Source organism: Anabas testudineus, chromosome 12, assembly GCF_900324465.2.
Source record: "Anabas testudineus chromosome 12, fAnaTes1.2, whole genome shotgun sequence".
NCBI lineage: Eukaryota > Metazoa > Chordata > Actinopteri > Anabantiformes > Anabantidae > Anabas > Anabas testudineus.
In genome coordinates this window covers 19,048,227-19,064,117 of record NC_046621.1, presented here as the reverse complement: position 1 = coordinate 19,064,117, position 15,891 = coordinate 19,048,227, and the positions used below count along the sequence as shown (strand labels likewise).

General features: G+C 38.8%; 2 protein-coding genes across 2 annotated transcripts; one reads left to right on the top strand and one right to left on the bottom strand.

Moving 5' to 3' along the window:
* Window positions 1–407: 407 nt before the first annotated feature.
* Window positions 408–3,422, bottom strand: LOC113159958 (cytochrome c oxidase subunit 8A, mitochondrial). Its single transcript, XM_026356993.1, has 2 exons — window positions 3,231–3,422; window positions 408–756 (listed from the first exon to the last, which is right to left on the bottom strand). Exons 1-2 carry the CDS (start codon window positions 3,345–3,347, stop codon window positions 661–663), a joined length of 213 nt encoding a protein of 70 aa, XP_026212778.1. The 5' UTR covers window positions 3,348–3,422; the 3' UTR covers window positions 408–660.
* A 1,114-nt stretch (window positions 3,423–4,536) lies between these two features.
* Window positions 4,537–15,487, top strand: rrh (retinal pigment epithelium-derived rhodopsin homolog). The gene is made up of 7 exons (XM_026356246.1): window positions 4,537–4,648; window positions 5,701–5,891; window positions 7,295–7,394; window positions 8,972–9,125; window positions 14,763–14,931; window positions 15,053–15,231; window positions 15,365–15,487. Exons 1-7 carry the CDS (start codon window positions 4,537–4,539, stop codon window positions 15,468–15,470), a joined length of 1,011 nt encoding a protein of 336 aa, XP_026212031.1. The 3' UTR covers window positions 15,471–15,487.
* Window positions 15,488–15,891: the final 404 nt, after the last annotated feature.

The window sequence follows — 15,891 nt, the reverse complement described above, 5'->3', positions numbered from 1 at the left end:
CTCTTTCAACTAGCACAATGAGTATTTTTTTGTTGTTCTCAATTAAGACATAAAAGATCTGAATTTTTTGTATTTTAAAACAAAACAAATTCCAAAAGGTTCACATACTTTTTCTTGCCACTGTATTTTTCTTTTATGCAGGTAGGCAGGTCGAACAAGCACCTGGAAATTTACATATAGTGCTGAACAAGCAGTGCATCAGCCACAGGCTTTCGGGGCAGCTATGGATTTTAGAAGCCACGTCATGTCATTGTACTTGTTTAGTTTGAAGTGTCATCAGGCTTCATACAATACCCTATATAATCCTGCTGTATGTGAGAAGAATTGATTCTGAGAATCAAGAACTGACAACCAAGACCCCAAAAGCCTTGTTTAAAGGAGACAAAATATACAAATCACAGGCAATGTGGTTGTGTAAGTTGTAATTGTAAATTTAATTTTGTAACATACTCCTTAAAAGGGAAGATGTACAACACAATATTTAAAGTATCTAAGCATTGTATCTGGGAATGAAAGTGAAGGGAGAGGTAGAAGACTGAGGGTAAAACTTGTTCCATATTCCATTCATCCCTGCTGCAGAAAATAACGGTGAGGGTCCCAGGTTGTTGCTGGAGACAGGAAGCTGACTACACAAGGTATGAAATGGTTGAAATGTCCAGTTTACTCTTTCTTCTTGTAGTCTTCCAGGTGGGCCAGGATCCATCCAGATGGTGCCAAGATGGTCATGGAGAACATTCCCATTCCAACAACAGTTTCCTGGACAACAGACACAGAGGGCGTTCAGTCATCCTCATCTTCACATCAATATAAAGCAGCACCCATTAATCAAACTGTGTCTGAGCCTGTTTACACTGCCAATATAAATTTTACTGCTGCTCACATCAGGCTTTTTGAGAATTCTCCCTCTATTTGCTCTACAGGCAGTTTATTTGGGTTGCCTACAAAAAGTATTTATATCATACTTTTTTATGCACATGTTGACAGTAATATGGTCAAATGTACATAGTCTCATTGGTGTCTTCATTCACATCATAGAGCAAAAACCCGCCTCAATACATTGCATGTGTAGTGTTTTTTCATAAACATTTATTGTACATTAATGCACATAGTTAAATACATGTTGTAGCACTGAAATAATTACTTGATTTAAAAAAAAAAAAATCAAATGAAAACAAATATTTAGCAAATTTTGAAAATCCACAGATGTATTTTAATGGATTGGTATTGAGAGAAATAACTAAATACAGATCCTCTATTTACTCTGCTGCTTTATGTGGCTTTTTTCTTTACATATTTTTTTGTGCTTCCACTAATTTAGACTAATTGTCGGCCCCATAAAAGCTTAGTGTTGATATACAGACGCTGTTGATGCAGACACCATCAATATCTGAGGCTTAACCTCAGGGAAACTGAGAGCGGGGCTGTTAAATCATTAGAGTATCAGTCTCCACTAAGTGGACCTGATAAAATGTTTACTTGATGTGTTTTGAATCATTGTGACACTGCGAGGGAGACAGGGATATCCAGTTATTCAGTGCTAGTGTAAATAGGTAACATTATGCTCTGCTTCAATTATGGTATGTAGCTAATGTTAACTTATCAAAACATTATGTCATTACCTTTTCACTCATGCACTATATGTACAACAGCTTCTGAAAACTGTCCTCACATAGGGACTTTTAGAAACTAGGGGTAGGTAGCTCAAACCTCAAACTATCAATACTACTAAGGTCTGTGTTGAATATTGACAACTGATGCACTGAGCCTTGTACTGTACCCAGAATTCTAAACAAGTGTACCCTTTGTGCTGACAGGAAGCCTTTTAAAGAAGACTTATATCATCTTAAGCCTTTTTCACATATGCATTCCGGACTATGTCTGGAGAATCAGTTTTGGACATTGCACAAAGTTGTGCGAGCACACAGCAGGAGAAAGTCAGTTTGATTTCGGGCTGTAGGAGTGGTAGAGTGTGCAGAAGGCTTGATGTGACACAAAAAGTAAACCACACAAATCAATTGTGTTTTGTTTACAGTGCATCAGTAGAACAAGTCACATGATTAGGAATGACATATAAAATAACTTAGGATTCCTGAAGGACAGCATGATCTAACAACAGAAAGCCTGGTATATATCTCCTATAGTTTCTGGTGTTGTGCTGAATAGATGAAAGGCAACACCCACTTGTTCAAATGTTCAAATGTTTAGAGTCATGGCTTAATCAGAAAACAAGCAATTGTGACTTCAAGAAAATTGCTGTGTTACTGCCACCATATGTTATATACCAATATAACAGAGTTTCTACAAAGCTCTGTTTTCCTGTTGGCACACAAACAGGCCTCAGATTTACACATTTCACAGGCCAGTTTGAAAGAATTCCATTTTAGTAAGAGAAAGATGTGAATACTGGTTTGCCCAAATTAAAGTAGACAAAGCCAAACCAAAGTAGATTATTGCTACTTTATTCTCTACATGATAGAATTAAAATAAGTAACTCCATGATTTGGAATGTCAAGTCGAACCATTCAGGCTTCAAGTTGTAATTTAAACGTTACCGTTAATAAAATAAAACCCGATCTTTCAGTTTTGTATTTCCTTTATATGGCAGCAGAGGTGAGGCAGGTTTCACCCACACACAGGATTCACTAACAGAAATATTAAATTAAAAAAATAACCAGACAATAGTAGAATAAATTGTCTCATGATAAATTATTTTCTAAAGATGTAAGTACACATTCAGAGTTTATATTGTCATATTTAAAATGAAATCGCCTCATCAATCATGACTTCTTCATCAACCTCCTTTCGTAAACCTTTCCTTTGGTAAAAACGTTAGAACACTAGTTTTCAGTAGTAGATGTGTCATCATCTTGGATCCAGGTCTGGTATCTCTAATTTTCTCATGGATACATATTTTTGTGGTAGCTAACGTTAATGTCCGCCCCTATTTCCTAGTTCACGGTTCTGTTCTAGTAACGCTAGCACGGCATGACATAATGTTGCTAACGTGTTAGCTTAGATCTAAATGATTATATATTTCTACATCTACAACGAATGGTAATTTTATATACTTTCCTCAGCATGCAGATATTTGAATTCATTTATTTTGTGAAATGGAGACAAAAAACTCCCACTGACTTTAGAAATATCGGTTTTGACCTCGTCAGCCAAGGACAGCCAATAGCTACTAGCTTGTCAGTCGGTTAGCATGAGGTCAAGGCACAGACACTTACAACTGGACCGATCTTTTCCTTGGCCGGTTTAGTCTGGAGGTTAGCCCTCTGAATGATGGTGTGTCCCCGAAGGGCAGGAGCAACGCGCCTAGCAATGGTCCTCAAGAGCCCCGGCATCTTTATGTGCTGCAGTAACAGACGTCCTCTCAACCGAAGAAGCTGGTATGGTACAAAGAGGAAGTGCTTCAGCTCGTTGTCTTTTTTTCTTCGTGGAGTATCACGAGCGATTTTCACAGTGCCCCCTACTGTTCTGGTTTGTGGTGTACAGTGTGGCGAATATCACTACTGAACTGGTGAAAAGTAGATTTACTCAAAAACTGTATTTAGAAGTCTGTATCTTCATAAAATGTATTCATGCTACCTTGCGCCAGCACCTTTTAACATCTTACCTTTGAAATATTGTATTTTATTGACAACAGCAGCTGACAGAGTTAAATTCAACAACATGTCACTGTCCTCACACTCACGAAAACCAAACAGCATCTCTGTCTCTAAAATAAGAACAGAAGCAAACAATTCCTGAATGAGAGCTTATTTTCACCTTCCTTGTCAAGCCAACTGGACATCATAGAACCTCAGGAGTCCACAGGTCAAAGTAAAGTCAGGCTGAACTGTAGTGAAGAAGATGGTCCAGTTTGTCACTGATTTGGTTGTGCAACTGTACATTTGCATCCACAATCTTAGGGATTTTTCACAACAATTATTATGAAATAATCAAACAAATTGCCCCACAGTGAAGTTGTGTGTGCCCACAACCTCTGTGAAGTGAACAGAGAACTATTTTGCATACTATTTTGCTCTTAGATCTAAAAAAAAAAAGAAAAAACATCTTGCACTTACACGTCATAAAACAGAAACAGTTATACCCAGAGCACAAGTTTTTCTCCTTGGCTTAGATATTTTGCCTGCCTTGTACCTCTCTTGCAAGTTGCTGTATAAAGGTGTCTGCCAAATTACTAAATGTAAATGTTAATGTAAATGTATGAGGATTCAGGTGTGAACTCAAGTCATTAGTCAGAGTCCAGCCTGAACCAGCTCCATGTGAGTGGTAATCCTGTTTTCTGCTGCCCATGTTACAAAGAGCATTGGTATGTGATAATCCCTGTTCAAACCCCACCTCTCCACAATACCCTACAAATTTTAAAGAGAAGCAGTTGTTTGCAGTACTGACTCTCTACATGTCTTCTGTTCAGATTTTGAATTACATCTGATATATTATTATTATATTTCTGTGAAGTTCTCTGAGTGTTGGGATTACTAGGAAGACTACTTCTAAGTGTGTTTTTCTTTTTTAACAACTAAGAAAATGGAGGATGACTCTGGTCTAAATATTTCAGACAATGCTGCAACTTATGGGGGGGAAAGTGCTTTTACCCAACTAGAACACAACATAGTGGCTGGATATCTGATTACTGCAGGTAACATACACAAGACAAACAATTGCTTAAAAAGGGTCAGTTTCACTGAGAATGTGATAAATAAGTAAGAATTGTGTGTTTTCTATACTGTGGTGTGATTCCTATACTTTTTGTGATTTGTATTGTATTTGATTTTTATACTTTTGTGTGAAGACTATACTTTTGGCTATCTTGTACAGTTAAATGTAAGTGTCAGGTGTCAAAGGCATTGTTAAAATGTACACACTTATCATAACTCTATCAACTATCATAAATTACCATAAAGAAAGAATAACAGCATGACACAGAGAGAGAGAGAGAGAGAGAGAGAGAGAAAGACATGCACACACAAGCACATACACCATATACTGTACATATGAGTCCATATGTATGTGTCTGTGTGTGTGAGAAAGAACATAGAGTAAATCACCAAATGCTGTGTCAGCCACAGACTGGTCAGACTGATCATTAGAGTTGGGGTACACACTATATGCTATATGTTGGGTTGTGGACATATAATGTGCAGTTGCTTCATGTCCCAACTATTACAGCACTGAAGGAAAGTGCTGGAAAGTAATCTGGACAGATGCTGTCTCTGATTATATGTTTACAATTCAAAATAGACATTTTGAATAAAAAATAGAATTTGGTAAAATGGTAAAATGTAATATGTCTGTTGTTATCCTCTGTTGTCATCATACAGTATTTTGGATTTTTCTGTGTGAGTGTCAGTAAATTTTTTTATCCTATGGAATAATACCCATCCTGTACGGATCATGTTGTAGATGTAGTTGATGTACAGATGATTGTCACGGTGGAGACTTGACAAAGCAGGAAAAAGTTGACATGAGTTGTCATTTTTCCAGTTAGCAGTGACTACTGTGTTTATAATGTCACAGTGTCTGCTATGTAAATCTGCTTTTCACTGGTAAATTGATTTTTTTCTGCATTTCTCCACTTGTTGTAAGTTTAGTCCCATTTGGATATCAGATTTATTTATTTATTTTTGGACCAGTTATTAAAGTCAGTGTGACATTTACTTACACTGTACACACCTTCTATTGTCTTCCCAGGGGTCATCAGTTTAACAAGCAATATTGTGGTGTTACTAATGTTTGTGAAGTTCAGTGAGCTCCGGACTGCCACCAACTTCATTATCATCAACCTGGCTGTTACTGACATTGGAGTGGCTGGTATCGGCTATCCCATGTCAGCTGCCTCAGACATCCATGGCAGCTGGAAATTTGGATACACTGGTTGTCAGGTTGGTATATGTGAGGGGTTCAAACTGTAATTTAACTAAATTGTATTCTGTACACAGGACACCTGTTGCTCTCTACATCCTGGAAGAGGAATTTCTCCTGCAATTCCCAGGGCCTCTTCCAAATCAAGAATTTTACTAGACACCAGTACCAGCTACCACATACTATGGATTCCCCGATTTCTTTCAGCAGCATTACATGTGGATTACTTAATTGTTCCACTGCACACATAGAAAAACAAGTAAAAAAGAAAAGCCCACCACCCAATAACGTTGTGGGTTTTTCTCATAGACATGTTACTGAACCACAGTGTCATGTCTATGAGGTTGCAATTAGCTTCCTGATGCTCTCACCATGTATAAAATGTTTTCTGGTGTGTTAAAGGAATGTATTTATGCAATCAAACAGTACCCAGATATAAGTAATATGGTAATAATATGTAATTATGTCATATAATAGTATTCAGAAAACGAGTAAGCTACAGTTTAAGTCATCATGTTGTCTAAAAGGTTTTTAAATTTCACCTTAAGCGGCACTACGTCTTCTTTGAGCTGCTAAATGTAAAAAAATCTAAAGCTGTTAGCAGCCTGACGCACATTCACTTCAGCTGCTAATAACTGCAGCATGCCACGTGTTGGGATTATTGGGACAGATTATGTTTTTTTCTTCAGTCCTTGTTACTGCACAGTGATATTGATTCACGTGACAGTGTGAAAGAGAGCTAGGAAACCTGCATTGAACTGCACTGTTGGGGCAACAGAAGTGAACTACAGCATATAGATGTGGACTTAATTGATGGTATCTTTCTACAACAAATTAAGAACCCACAATTTTTTCTTAAAGAAAGAAAGAAAGAGAAGAAAGCTGAGACAGCAACCTGTCAGCAGCTGCAGAAGTCTCACTGACAGCTACAGAAATTGCTTGTTTACTTGCCTTTAAAAGTTATGCAACAAAATATAGTATTAGGTTAATGTCCAACAGTTTTTGTTGAGCCCATGTGTTGTACTATTTCAAATATTCTACTGAATATATTTTACTACAAATGCAAAGTTTGCATTTGTAGTAAAATTGTGAAAGACATATAGAAAATGATTGGTGGGTCAGGGTTAAGTAAGGCTAAGTGGTTTTTGCCCTAAAAATCATTTAACTATAAAAAATAAAAAAATATGGGGTGGGTGACGATTCAAAAATAGGACAGCTAACAGTCACCAGCAGCAAACAAATACCATGTTCAATTAATCGATATATTCTGAACTACATTCTAAACATAAATGTTTTTTGTTTTTTGTTAACACAAAAACAATAGTTTCAGCGAGTAAAACCTGAAAGTAAAATGAAAGCAGTAGACCATTTTCATAGATGACTCTATTTGTTAAAAATATTAACATTTTGTATGTGTTGCCAGATCTATGCAGCGCTCAACATTTTCTTTGGCATGGCCAGTATCGGCCTGTTGACTGTGGTGGCCATTGACCGCTATCTCACCATCTGCAGACCAGACATAAGTATGTTTTTAATATTATTCTGCTCTTCATGCCATGTAAAACATGACTACAGACTACATGTACAATCAGTTGGCAGTTAGGTACAGTAAGTGAAATCTAACAGTTACGTTTCTCATTGTAATGTCGTCATGATTTTTTACTACAGCACCAGAAAACCTTAATGAATTTACCATTAATATCTGGCAGTTGACTAATGGCAACTAGGCTTCTTTGTCTTAAGCAATATAGTATACACTGGCAAGAAAAGATACCTTTTTGAATTTCAGGGTTTTCTGCATTAATTTGTTATAAAATGTGAAGATGTGATACAATCTTCATCTAAGTCAAGAAGAACTTTAGAAATCTACATCAGTCTACAGCTTGGCAAACAATCTACAAATGGAGACACTTTGGGACTGTGGCTGCTCTACCAAGAAGTCAGCGGCCAGTCAAAAAAGAGCACAACAAACACTTATTAATGAGGTGAAGAACCAGCTCCAGGTAACAGCAAGATTTGAAGGCGTCCATTGCATTAAAGAGTGTTTAGAGCCACTGAACAGGATGATAGCGCAGCACAGAAGGCGCAACACCACAGGACAATTTTGGACAGATGGTGTTAAAAGAGAGGGGTCAGAGAGGCTATATATACATATGAAAAATCCACAGGTGGAGGCCTTACTGACTGTCTCCAATTTATAATGCTGGCCTTCTATTATCCCCAGAAATATCAAGGCTTCAAACATTCACTCAAATGAAGTTGAGTCATGGCAACTACACTTTCTTCTCAACCTAACAAGAAGGAAGTCCAGTTGCCATGACTCAACTTTCAGATCACTTTCCCTTGATGACTAAAAATTCTTCACTGACATGCACCAGTAAGGTAGCTCCTCCTAGTCAACTTAAACTTTTAAACAGTTCTGACTGAAAGTGTTTTTACTTTAAAGGATGAGTTGAATTAATTAGTTTCTTAGAGATTACTAACTTATTTAATTATGTTTATTAAAAACAAAACTAGTGTATCTGTAGACTTCACAACATTAAAATAATGTAAAAATAAACAGATAAACAGTCATGGTAAAAAGTTGCTATGTCTTTAATACATGTTAAATTAGTTTATGGCTGTTTGTCTTAACAATAATGAATAAGAGTGAAACATGATGGTTGAGGTTGGTGTTGAATTCAGTCCATCCATTACCTGTACTATTTTTTGTAGTAACAAATCTAAATAAAATAAGCTAAAAATTGAGTTTGCACCACATGTGATACTGAATTAAGAATTGTAGTAAAAGAATGAACTAAATTGTTGACTTTTAAAGAAAGTTATATTTTACAGTGTCAACTATTAAATTGTAGGTACAATGTGGGTACTGTGATTTACATTTATTTCTGCAAATGTTTAGTTGTTACTTAAAAAATTATCTCCAGTTTTATCAAATAGCACAATTTTGCAGCTGTAAAACATAAACATAAATCTTGTATCAACCTCATTAAAACAACTGGAAACTAAATAGAACATATAATCAATCCCATTAACAAAATAATGGATTTACAGTTTGCTGAAAATTCATTGTGAATCTATATGTCACTCCTCTTTCCAGGCCAGAAAATGACAGTGCGATCATACAACCTTCTTATCCTGGCTGCTTGGCTGAATGCTGTGTTCTGGTCCTCTATGCCTATTGTAGGATGGGCTGGTTATGCTCCTGACCCCACTGGAGCTACATGCACCATTAATTGGAGACAAAATGACGCGTGAGTTAACAAAAGACTGATGGTAATATTCCATAGTTGATAATACAGTATATGGACCCCTAGGGTCATGGTGGTAAGTTTGTTTTTGTTAGTTTTTTTCAAACTATAAATGGTAATCTAAGTGTTCATATGTGTGTTCATTCTGTGTGTACATGATGGTCCTTCTGACATATGACAGAAGGCTAACCTCTATTGTAAGCGAATGGGATCACCTACATCTGTGGTTGTCAAAATCTCCAGCCTCACTTCCTCCCATGCCCGTATATTTATTTTTATATTTATTTACTATTTTACCTGTGCATAGCCCTTAGCAGGTCTGCAGTTCTCTCACATCCGCCAGATTATGCCACACTCCAGCCATCCGTACCCAGTTGCTGACTTGACCCGCCTGGTGACCACTGATTTCCTGACTCAATCAGGGGTCATCAAAGTCTTTGCTTGATCTGACCAGTTTTCTGCCCTTTGGACTACCTCTTTTCTGGATTGTGGATTTTGGATTTTGCCAGCCTTTCTCCAATTGTGATTTTGACCTGATTTCGAACCTCCCCTCTGGTACTGGATATTGTTGCTTGTTGTGGATCTCTCTCAGGCTCCACTCCTATATTCATACTTACCAGTCATGTATCAACAAACCTGCACCATGCGCCTTCACCTTCCGGAACTCCATCTCCATCGCCACCATTCTCCAATCAGTACCCCAGGACTACACTACACAACTGCCACCACCCTTTCCCCTGTCACCACTTCCTTTTTACTTCCTGGTTCTCCATAAACCACAGTGAGTCCCAGTTTGCAAATTTAGTCGGTTCATCATATCTGCCTCATTGAACATTCTGTCTGGAGACCCATGCCTTCCTGACCTTCAGTTCACTTCAGCCCTGGAATTCCCTCACTACACTCGAACTTCTTGAAATAAAACTTGTTTTAACAAGTAGTAGCCTTGTGTCCTCTTTGAGCCTGGCTGTGGTCAAAATCTTACAGTCCAATCTGGCCAAACCACAACCATAAACTCGGAGGGCTTATGCAACTGGGAGGCTCAGGTTGAGGGAGCCCTTTCCAACTACGAGAATCAAATTACTGCCGTTTCCATTGATTAATTTAACATTTCCAGCTTTCTGTTTCTCTTCCAAACAGCATCACCACCCCCTGCATGGTTAGTAACTCTGCTGTTCAGACCAGTATGCCTTCAGTCAGTCGACCTGACCGTTATGCAGGTGATCCCTCTAGCTGCCACTCTGTTCTTTTCCCATTTTCCTTGCAATTCCAACCATACTCCAACCCTCTGCTTTCCCTTCAGAACAAACCTATGTTCTTTCCCATCTTACAGGTCCTACAAGAGACTGGGGCCAAAGTGAATGGACACAGAAATGCAACTTCTTCATTGAGTCAAAGAGTTTATAAAGGCTTTTGATCTGACTAAACCTGCAAGGGAGACTGCTAAACCATTAGCACGTTTAGATCAGGAAATCAGATCTGTAACTGAATACGGCGTCAAATTTTGCACCTAATGGAAAATGGAATCAAGATGCCTTATTCCAGTCAATTTACATCTCCCTTAGAGATCTGACAAATGTCCCCAGTCTGTTTTGAGAAGACCCAGCAACCAATTTGGTCAATGACTGATCAGCAGATCAGTATAGTTGGGAACCTGTGGCACATCAAGCCACGCCCCATAGAGCTTGATTCAGAGAAAATCTGTCTGTTTTTCAGTGGTGCGGGTCATCAAATCCAGTATTGTCTAGCAAATGACAGGTTTCATCTGTGTGTCCAGACCAAAGCCCTGCAGCCACCAGTCAAGTTAACTGCCCTAGACAACCATTTGATTGTCTAGGGCGCATGTGCCGAATGTTATACAAATCTCAAGGTACCCAGAAATATCTACAGTAGACTTCAAAGAGTTGTTGAATAAGGATAAGGCCATCTTGCCATCTTATCATCCATGTGATTGCACCATTAATCTTATCCTGGGCATCACTCCCCCACATGGACAGAATCAGGAAAGGAGATAAGTTGAAGACTGCATTCAAGACTCCTGATGGACACTACAAGTTCCTGGTCATGCCATTCAGACATAGCAGTGTGCCAGCTGTGTTCCAGAATTTGGTCAATGATGTTTTTGGAGACAAGACAATCAAAATTGTCTTTGTGTACATAGACAAGATCCTTATCTTCTCCAAATCTAAGACCGAACACATGTCAAGAGCGTGTTGCAGGGGTTACTCTAGAATTACCTAAGCCGAAAAATGCAAGTTTCACTCATTCTTCTTCCTTGGCTTTGTCCTCTCCACAGGAGAAATTAAGATGGACCCAGCAAAGGAGGCGGTAGAGAAATGGCTGACCCTATAGAACTGCAATGCTCCGCAATGATTCCTTAATTTTCCAAATGTCTACAGGTGGTTCATCCAGGGTTACAGCACCTTCACTAGTCACATGCACTGTCCACTCAAATCCAAATTTGAGTGGACACCTGAAGTCCAGAAGGCTTTTGAGAGACTTGAGGAACTGTTAACTACTGCCTATATTTTGACTCTGCCAGGTCCTAATCGTCAACTTATTGTGGAGGTTGAGGCCTCCAACATGGGACTAGGAGCAATGCTCTCCCAGAGGGCCAAAAGCGACCACAATATCCATCCATGTGCCTTTTTCTCTTGCTGGACATGCCCAGTCGAAACAAACTATAACATCGGGGACAGAGATTTTTTGGCAATGAATTTGGCACTTGAGGAGTGGCAACACTGGCGGAAGGGAACTGAGCATCCAAAATCTCAATTACTTGATATCAGCAAAGCGGCTGAACTCCCGTTGTTTTAACATTTCTCTATGATACAGACCTGGAACCAGTACTGGTAAGGCAGATGTCTCTGACAGAGGTCACCAATTTACCGCTTAATTAAATCTGAGTTCTAAAGATTAATAGGGATCTGTCAGTCTCTGGTTTTCATTCTGAGACCAATGGCCAGACAGAGATTTGGAGGCCGTCCTCCAACTTCTGTGCTCCCATGAGCCAGCCTCTTTGTCACCAAATGTGGTCTGTCAGGAAAAAGAATCAGTCGTGCCATTTGCCCAAGCCTGTTTCTGTCATTGCCACCTCACCTGAAGGAGAGGTAGAGCCACTCTACTTAAGACTGTTCCTATAAAAAATAGGCCTGTTCCCCATCACCAAGATCATCACCACAGTTTGGCAGTCCATCTCAGTCTTACCAGATCAATCAGCATCCACACAACTTTTTACGTTTCTAAGATGAAGCAAGATGCTCTGCTGAGAACAGGCATCTCTGAACCACATCTGTATTGAACGTTAGTATGTCTGTGTTTTTAAAAAGATAAAATGCACAGAATTAAGATTAAGTAGGGGCAGAGACAGAGCAGGGTTGGGATTAGCAGGACTAGTCTCTTCAGGTGGTTTGAAGAGGCTGGAGTGAGGTAGCAGGCCACCTTTATGGCGAACTCTGGGTCCTGTTGTTAGAATATTGCCAGGGATCCCAGAAACTCTGGGTCTTTGACAAACAGCTCCCTTTTGATGTCATAATCTGCAAATGAGTTTGTCGAGGGAATGTGATGTCTGGGTATTTAAAATTACGAGAGACAGGGGCTCTTGGAACAGTGGTGGATTTGGCTCGGGACATAATTCTGGCTTGGTCTATAGTGGCAAAAAAAACCATGAAAACTCAAGTCATACAAGGGGCAAGGCAGAGGCAAAGTTCAGGTTCAAAACACAAGTTGGGTGGCTGGAAATGAAACACAATCTGGCATGGTAGTGAAGTCAGGGAGGTGCATAAATAGAAGGGAAAACACAGGTGGAACAGATAGGGCAGAGGAGAGTGGAGAGAATGGACTGGTAAACCCGATGAGCAATCAGAGTGAGCAGAGAAACAGAAAAACAAAGGAAGAAGAAAAAGAGAGAAAAACAGGCAGGGACTGGGAGGAAAAGTCAAAATAAAAGCCAGGGACTGGAAGTGTGGGGCAGTATCATGACAGAAAATACATTTTAATTAATAATCTTCATTCCACAGATGTTTGATGAGGTGAAAGCACTGATTTTATCAGAAGAAACTTTTTTCACACAGTTACTGTACATAAACACATTTTTAACCCAAAGTACTCACACCTGAGCATCTTCTTTAAAAAGAATAAACCGCTAGAGTTTTGTTATCCCTGTCGATCCATGTCGATCTCTGATGAGGACTGTGGACCAGGTTGCATACACAACAGGTAACTTCCTTCCTAAAAATCATTTCTAACGGTTAACAAATTAGTATTAAAACACATGGTCGTTCACAGCTTGCTGCATATTTGACTGTGGAGCTGCACACCAGTTAGAGTACCCTGATCCACCATAGCGTTAAAACCGCCAAATTATATGTTAAACTAGGCTATGGGTTTGTATCAGGTCGTGGCTTTTGCATTAATGGGTCAGGTGGGGTACGGATTCAATTTAGACAAAAGTGCGGTCTGGTACCAAGCTTTATAGGTATGGGGTTTGCATAATTGGACCCGTGCAGGACCCTAAGTACGCAAAGAATGTTGGCATAATAAACAGGGCGTAGGTTAACACAATTCATAATATTTTGGACTATTCATATTTGGACTGTGTTTTACCCATGAAGTAGAAGCGTGAGTGATTAATGCTATATGGCCCATACAGTCAAAAACTTCAATTTATTGTTGGGCAGGTTTTGTAATTAGCATAGACCTTGGAATTAAACGTGACTTTTAGGTTTTAGTTGACTTTGCTGTTAAATCCTTCTCTTTAAGGTAAATGACAAGTGATTACCAAGTGTCAAGTGTTGTGCAGCTGCATGCCACCCAGGGGAGGCAGGGGGGATATCTGCTGCCTATTTATAAAACTGTTGTGCATAGGCAGCCTATGGTGCCACATGTGATGAACATGTTGACTGCAGTCTGTGGACTGTGGTCTTCATCAGCTCTTCTCTTAGCCCTTGGTATTTCTCAAGCTTCTCATGTTCCTTTAATAATACAAATGTTAGGCAGACCTACAGTACAAAACAAATCTGTGAATATGCTTCACACTGTGTTAAATTATTCAAAATTGGACCATCTTTACAATATTACACATATGTGGTGACTTTATGCTGGGATCACTGCAATAAAATGTAATTTCCCTTGAAATATTCTCTCTCTGATTTCCAATTAAAACCAATTACATCAATAGCACAAGGGCCACAGTTGTAGGTGAGTTGACAAAATGTCACCATGGGAATTTTATTTTTTACCATAATGATCCTGTTAGCATGATTTGGTGATAATTTATACCATTGTCATTGGTAAAACAATTTCCCTCTTGGATTAATAAAGTTTTTTTAATCTTGAATCTTAAAAAGGTGTGTTTTCTACATAATTATATATAGTGAGATTTTTCAATTGAATTGCAAGGAAAGCAATTTTCTTCATTTTTAATCTGTTTTAAAAAATATCCAGCCAAGCACATGCAGTTGAACTTTTTGTACTACTATTTGCTATGTCCTTATTAAATAAATTGGCTCCATTCTTGTTTACCTTTGGTCAAATGTAATAAATAGACAGGATCTGTGATGACGAGGGCTGTGCTCTGCTGCATGTTGGAAGATAAACCATAATCCAGTTAATTTCTAACTCACTCTGTTTTTCCCCTCCCAGCTCCTTTGTTTCCTACACAATGACTGTGATTGCTGTGAACTTTGTGGTGCCTCTGTCCATCATGTTTTACTGCTACTACAATGTGTCTGTCACTGTGAAGAGATACAAAGCCAGCAACTGTCTGGACAGCATAAACATCGACTGGTCGGATCAGATGGATGTGACTAAGGTGAAGGTCTCTTTGGATCAGTTTAGACTTTGCAAGCCATCCCTTTTATTTAACCCTCATATATAAAGTATAACAGTATTCCTACCCATATGACATGGAAGCTTGTGTTTGTGGTTAGCAGATGTCCATAGTGATGATTGTCATGTTTCTGGTGGCCTGGTCTCCCTACTCCATGGTGTGTCTCTGGGCATCATTTGGTGACCCTAAGACCATACCTGCTCCCATGGCAATCATCGCTCCACTATTCGCTAAGTCGTCTACCTTTTACAACCCCTGCATTTATGTCATTGCCAACAAAAAGTGAGTGTTTTCCTTTTTATTGTTCTTACATGTACTTCTTTTTAAAATGACCATGACATGGAGCACTGTGGGGTAGAGCAGGTGTATTGTGTATATAGTGCATTCAAGGACATAAAATTATCCTTTCCTTTAGGTTCAGAAGAGCGATCATTGGCTTGATACGATGTCAAACCAGGCAGAGAATCACCATCAATACCCAGGTTCCCATGACAACCTCCCAGCAACCTCTGACCCAGTGAGATAAATCTGCTGCAGTATTACACTGTATTAATATATAACCTAAGTTACTATAACAAAATCAAACAAACATCAATTACTCTTAGTGTTTTGCTTTGTGTTGTAGTTACTTTTATCTTTAATAACCTGTTGTACTATGGTGTTTACAGTGTTAGTTTCGGTGTTAGCATGATTCTGTGTATGGACTGGATGCTTCAACTTTGAATAATATCTTGTGCTTGGAAAAGTCTAAAGAAAAAATAGTAATACATGTGATGTAATTACAACTTATCTTCTTGCCTTGACTTTGGATGCATCCACAGCAAAATGTGAGACTTAAATTTTTATTTTGACAAACACACTTGGGCTATAGGCGTGCAATGCGCCACAAAACAAAATCCTATCTGGATAAGCTAAATGTTGAGAAGGACTTAACCTAAAACT

Coding starts and splice junctions, on each gene's coding strand:
- LOC113159958 (XM_026356993.1), bottom strand. CDS start 3,347: ATGCCGGGGCTCTTGAGGACCATTGCTAGGCGCGTTGCTCCTGCCCTT. Junction 757..3,230: donor AGGAAAAGATCGGTCCAGTT/GTAAGTGTCTGT, acceptor TCTGTTGTCCAG/GAAACTGTTGTTGGAATGGG.
- rrh (XM_026356246.1), top strand. CDS start 4,537: ATGGAGGATGACTCTGGTCTAAATATTTCAGACAATGCTGCAACTTAT. Junction 7,395..8,971: donor CATCTGCAGACCAGACATAA/GTATGTTTTTAA, acceptor TCCTCTTTCCAG/GCCAGAAAATGACAGTGCGA. Junction 14,932..15,052: donor ATCAGATGGATGTGACTAAG/GTGAAGGTCTCT, acceptor TGTGGTTAGCAG/ATGTCCATAGTGATGATTGT.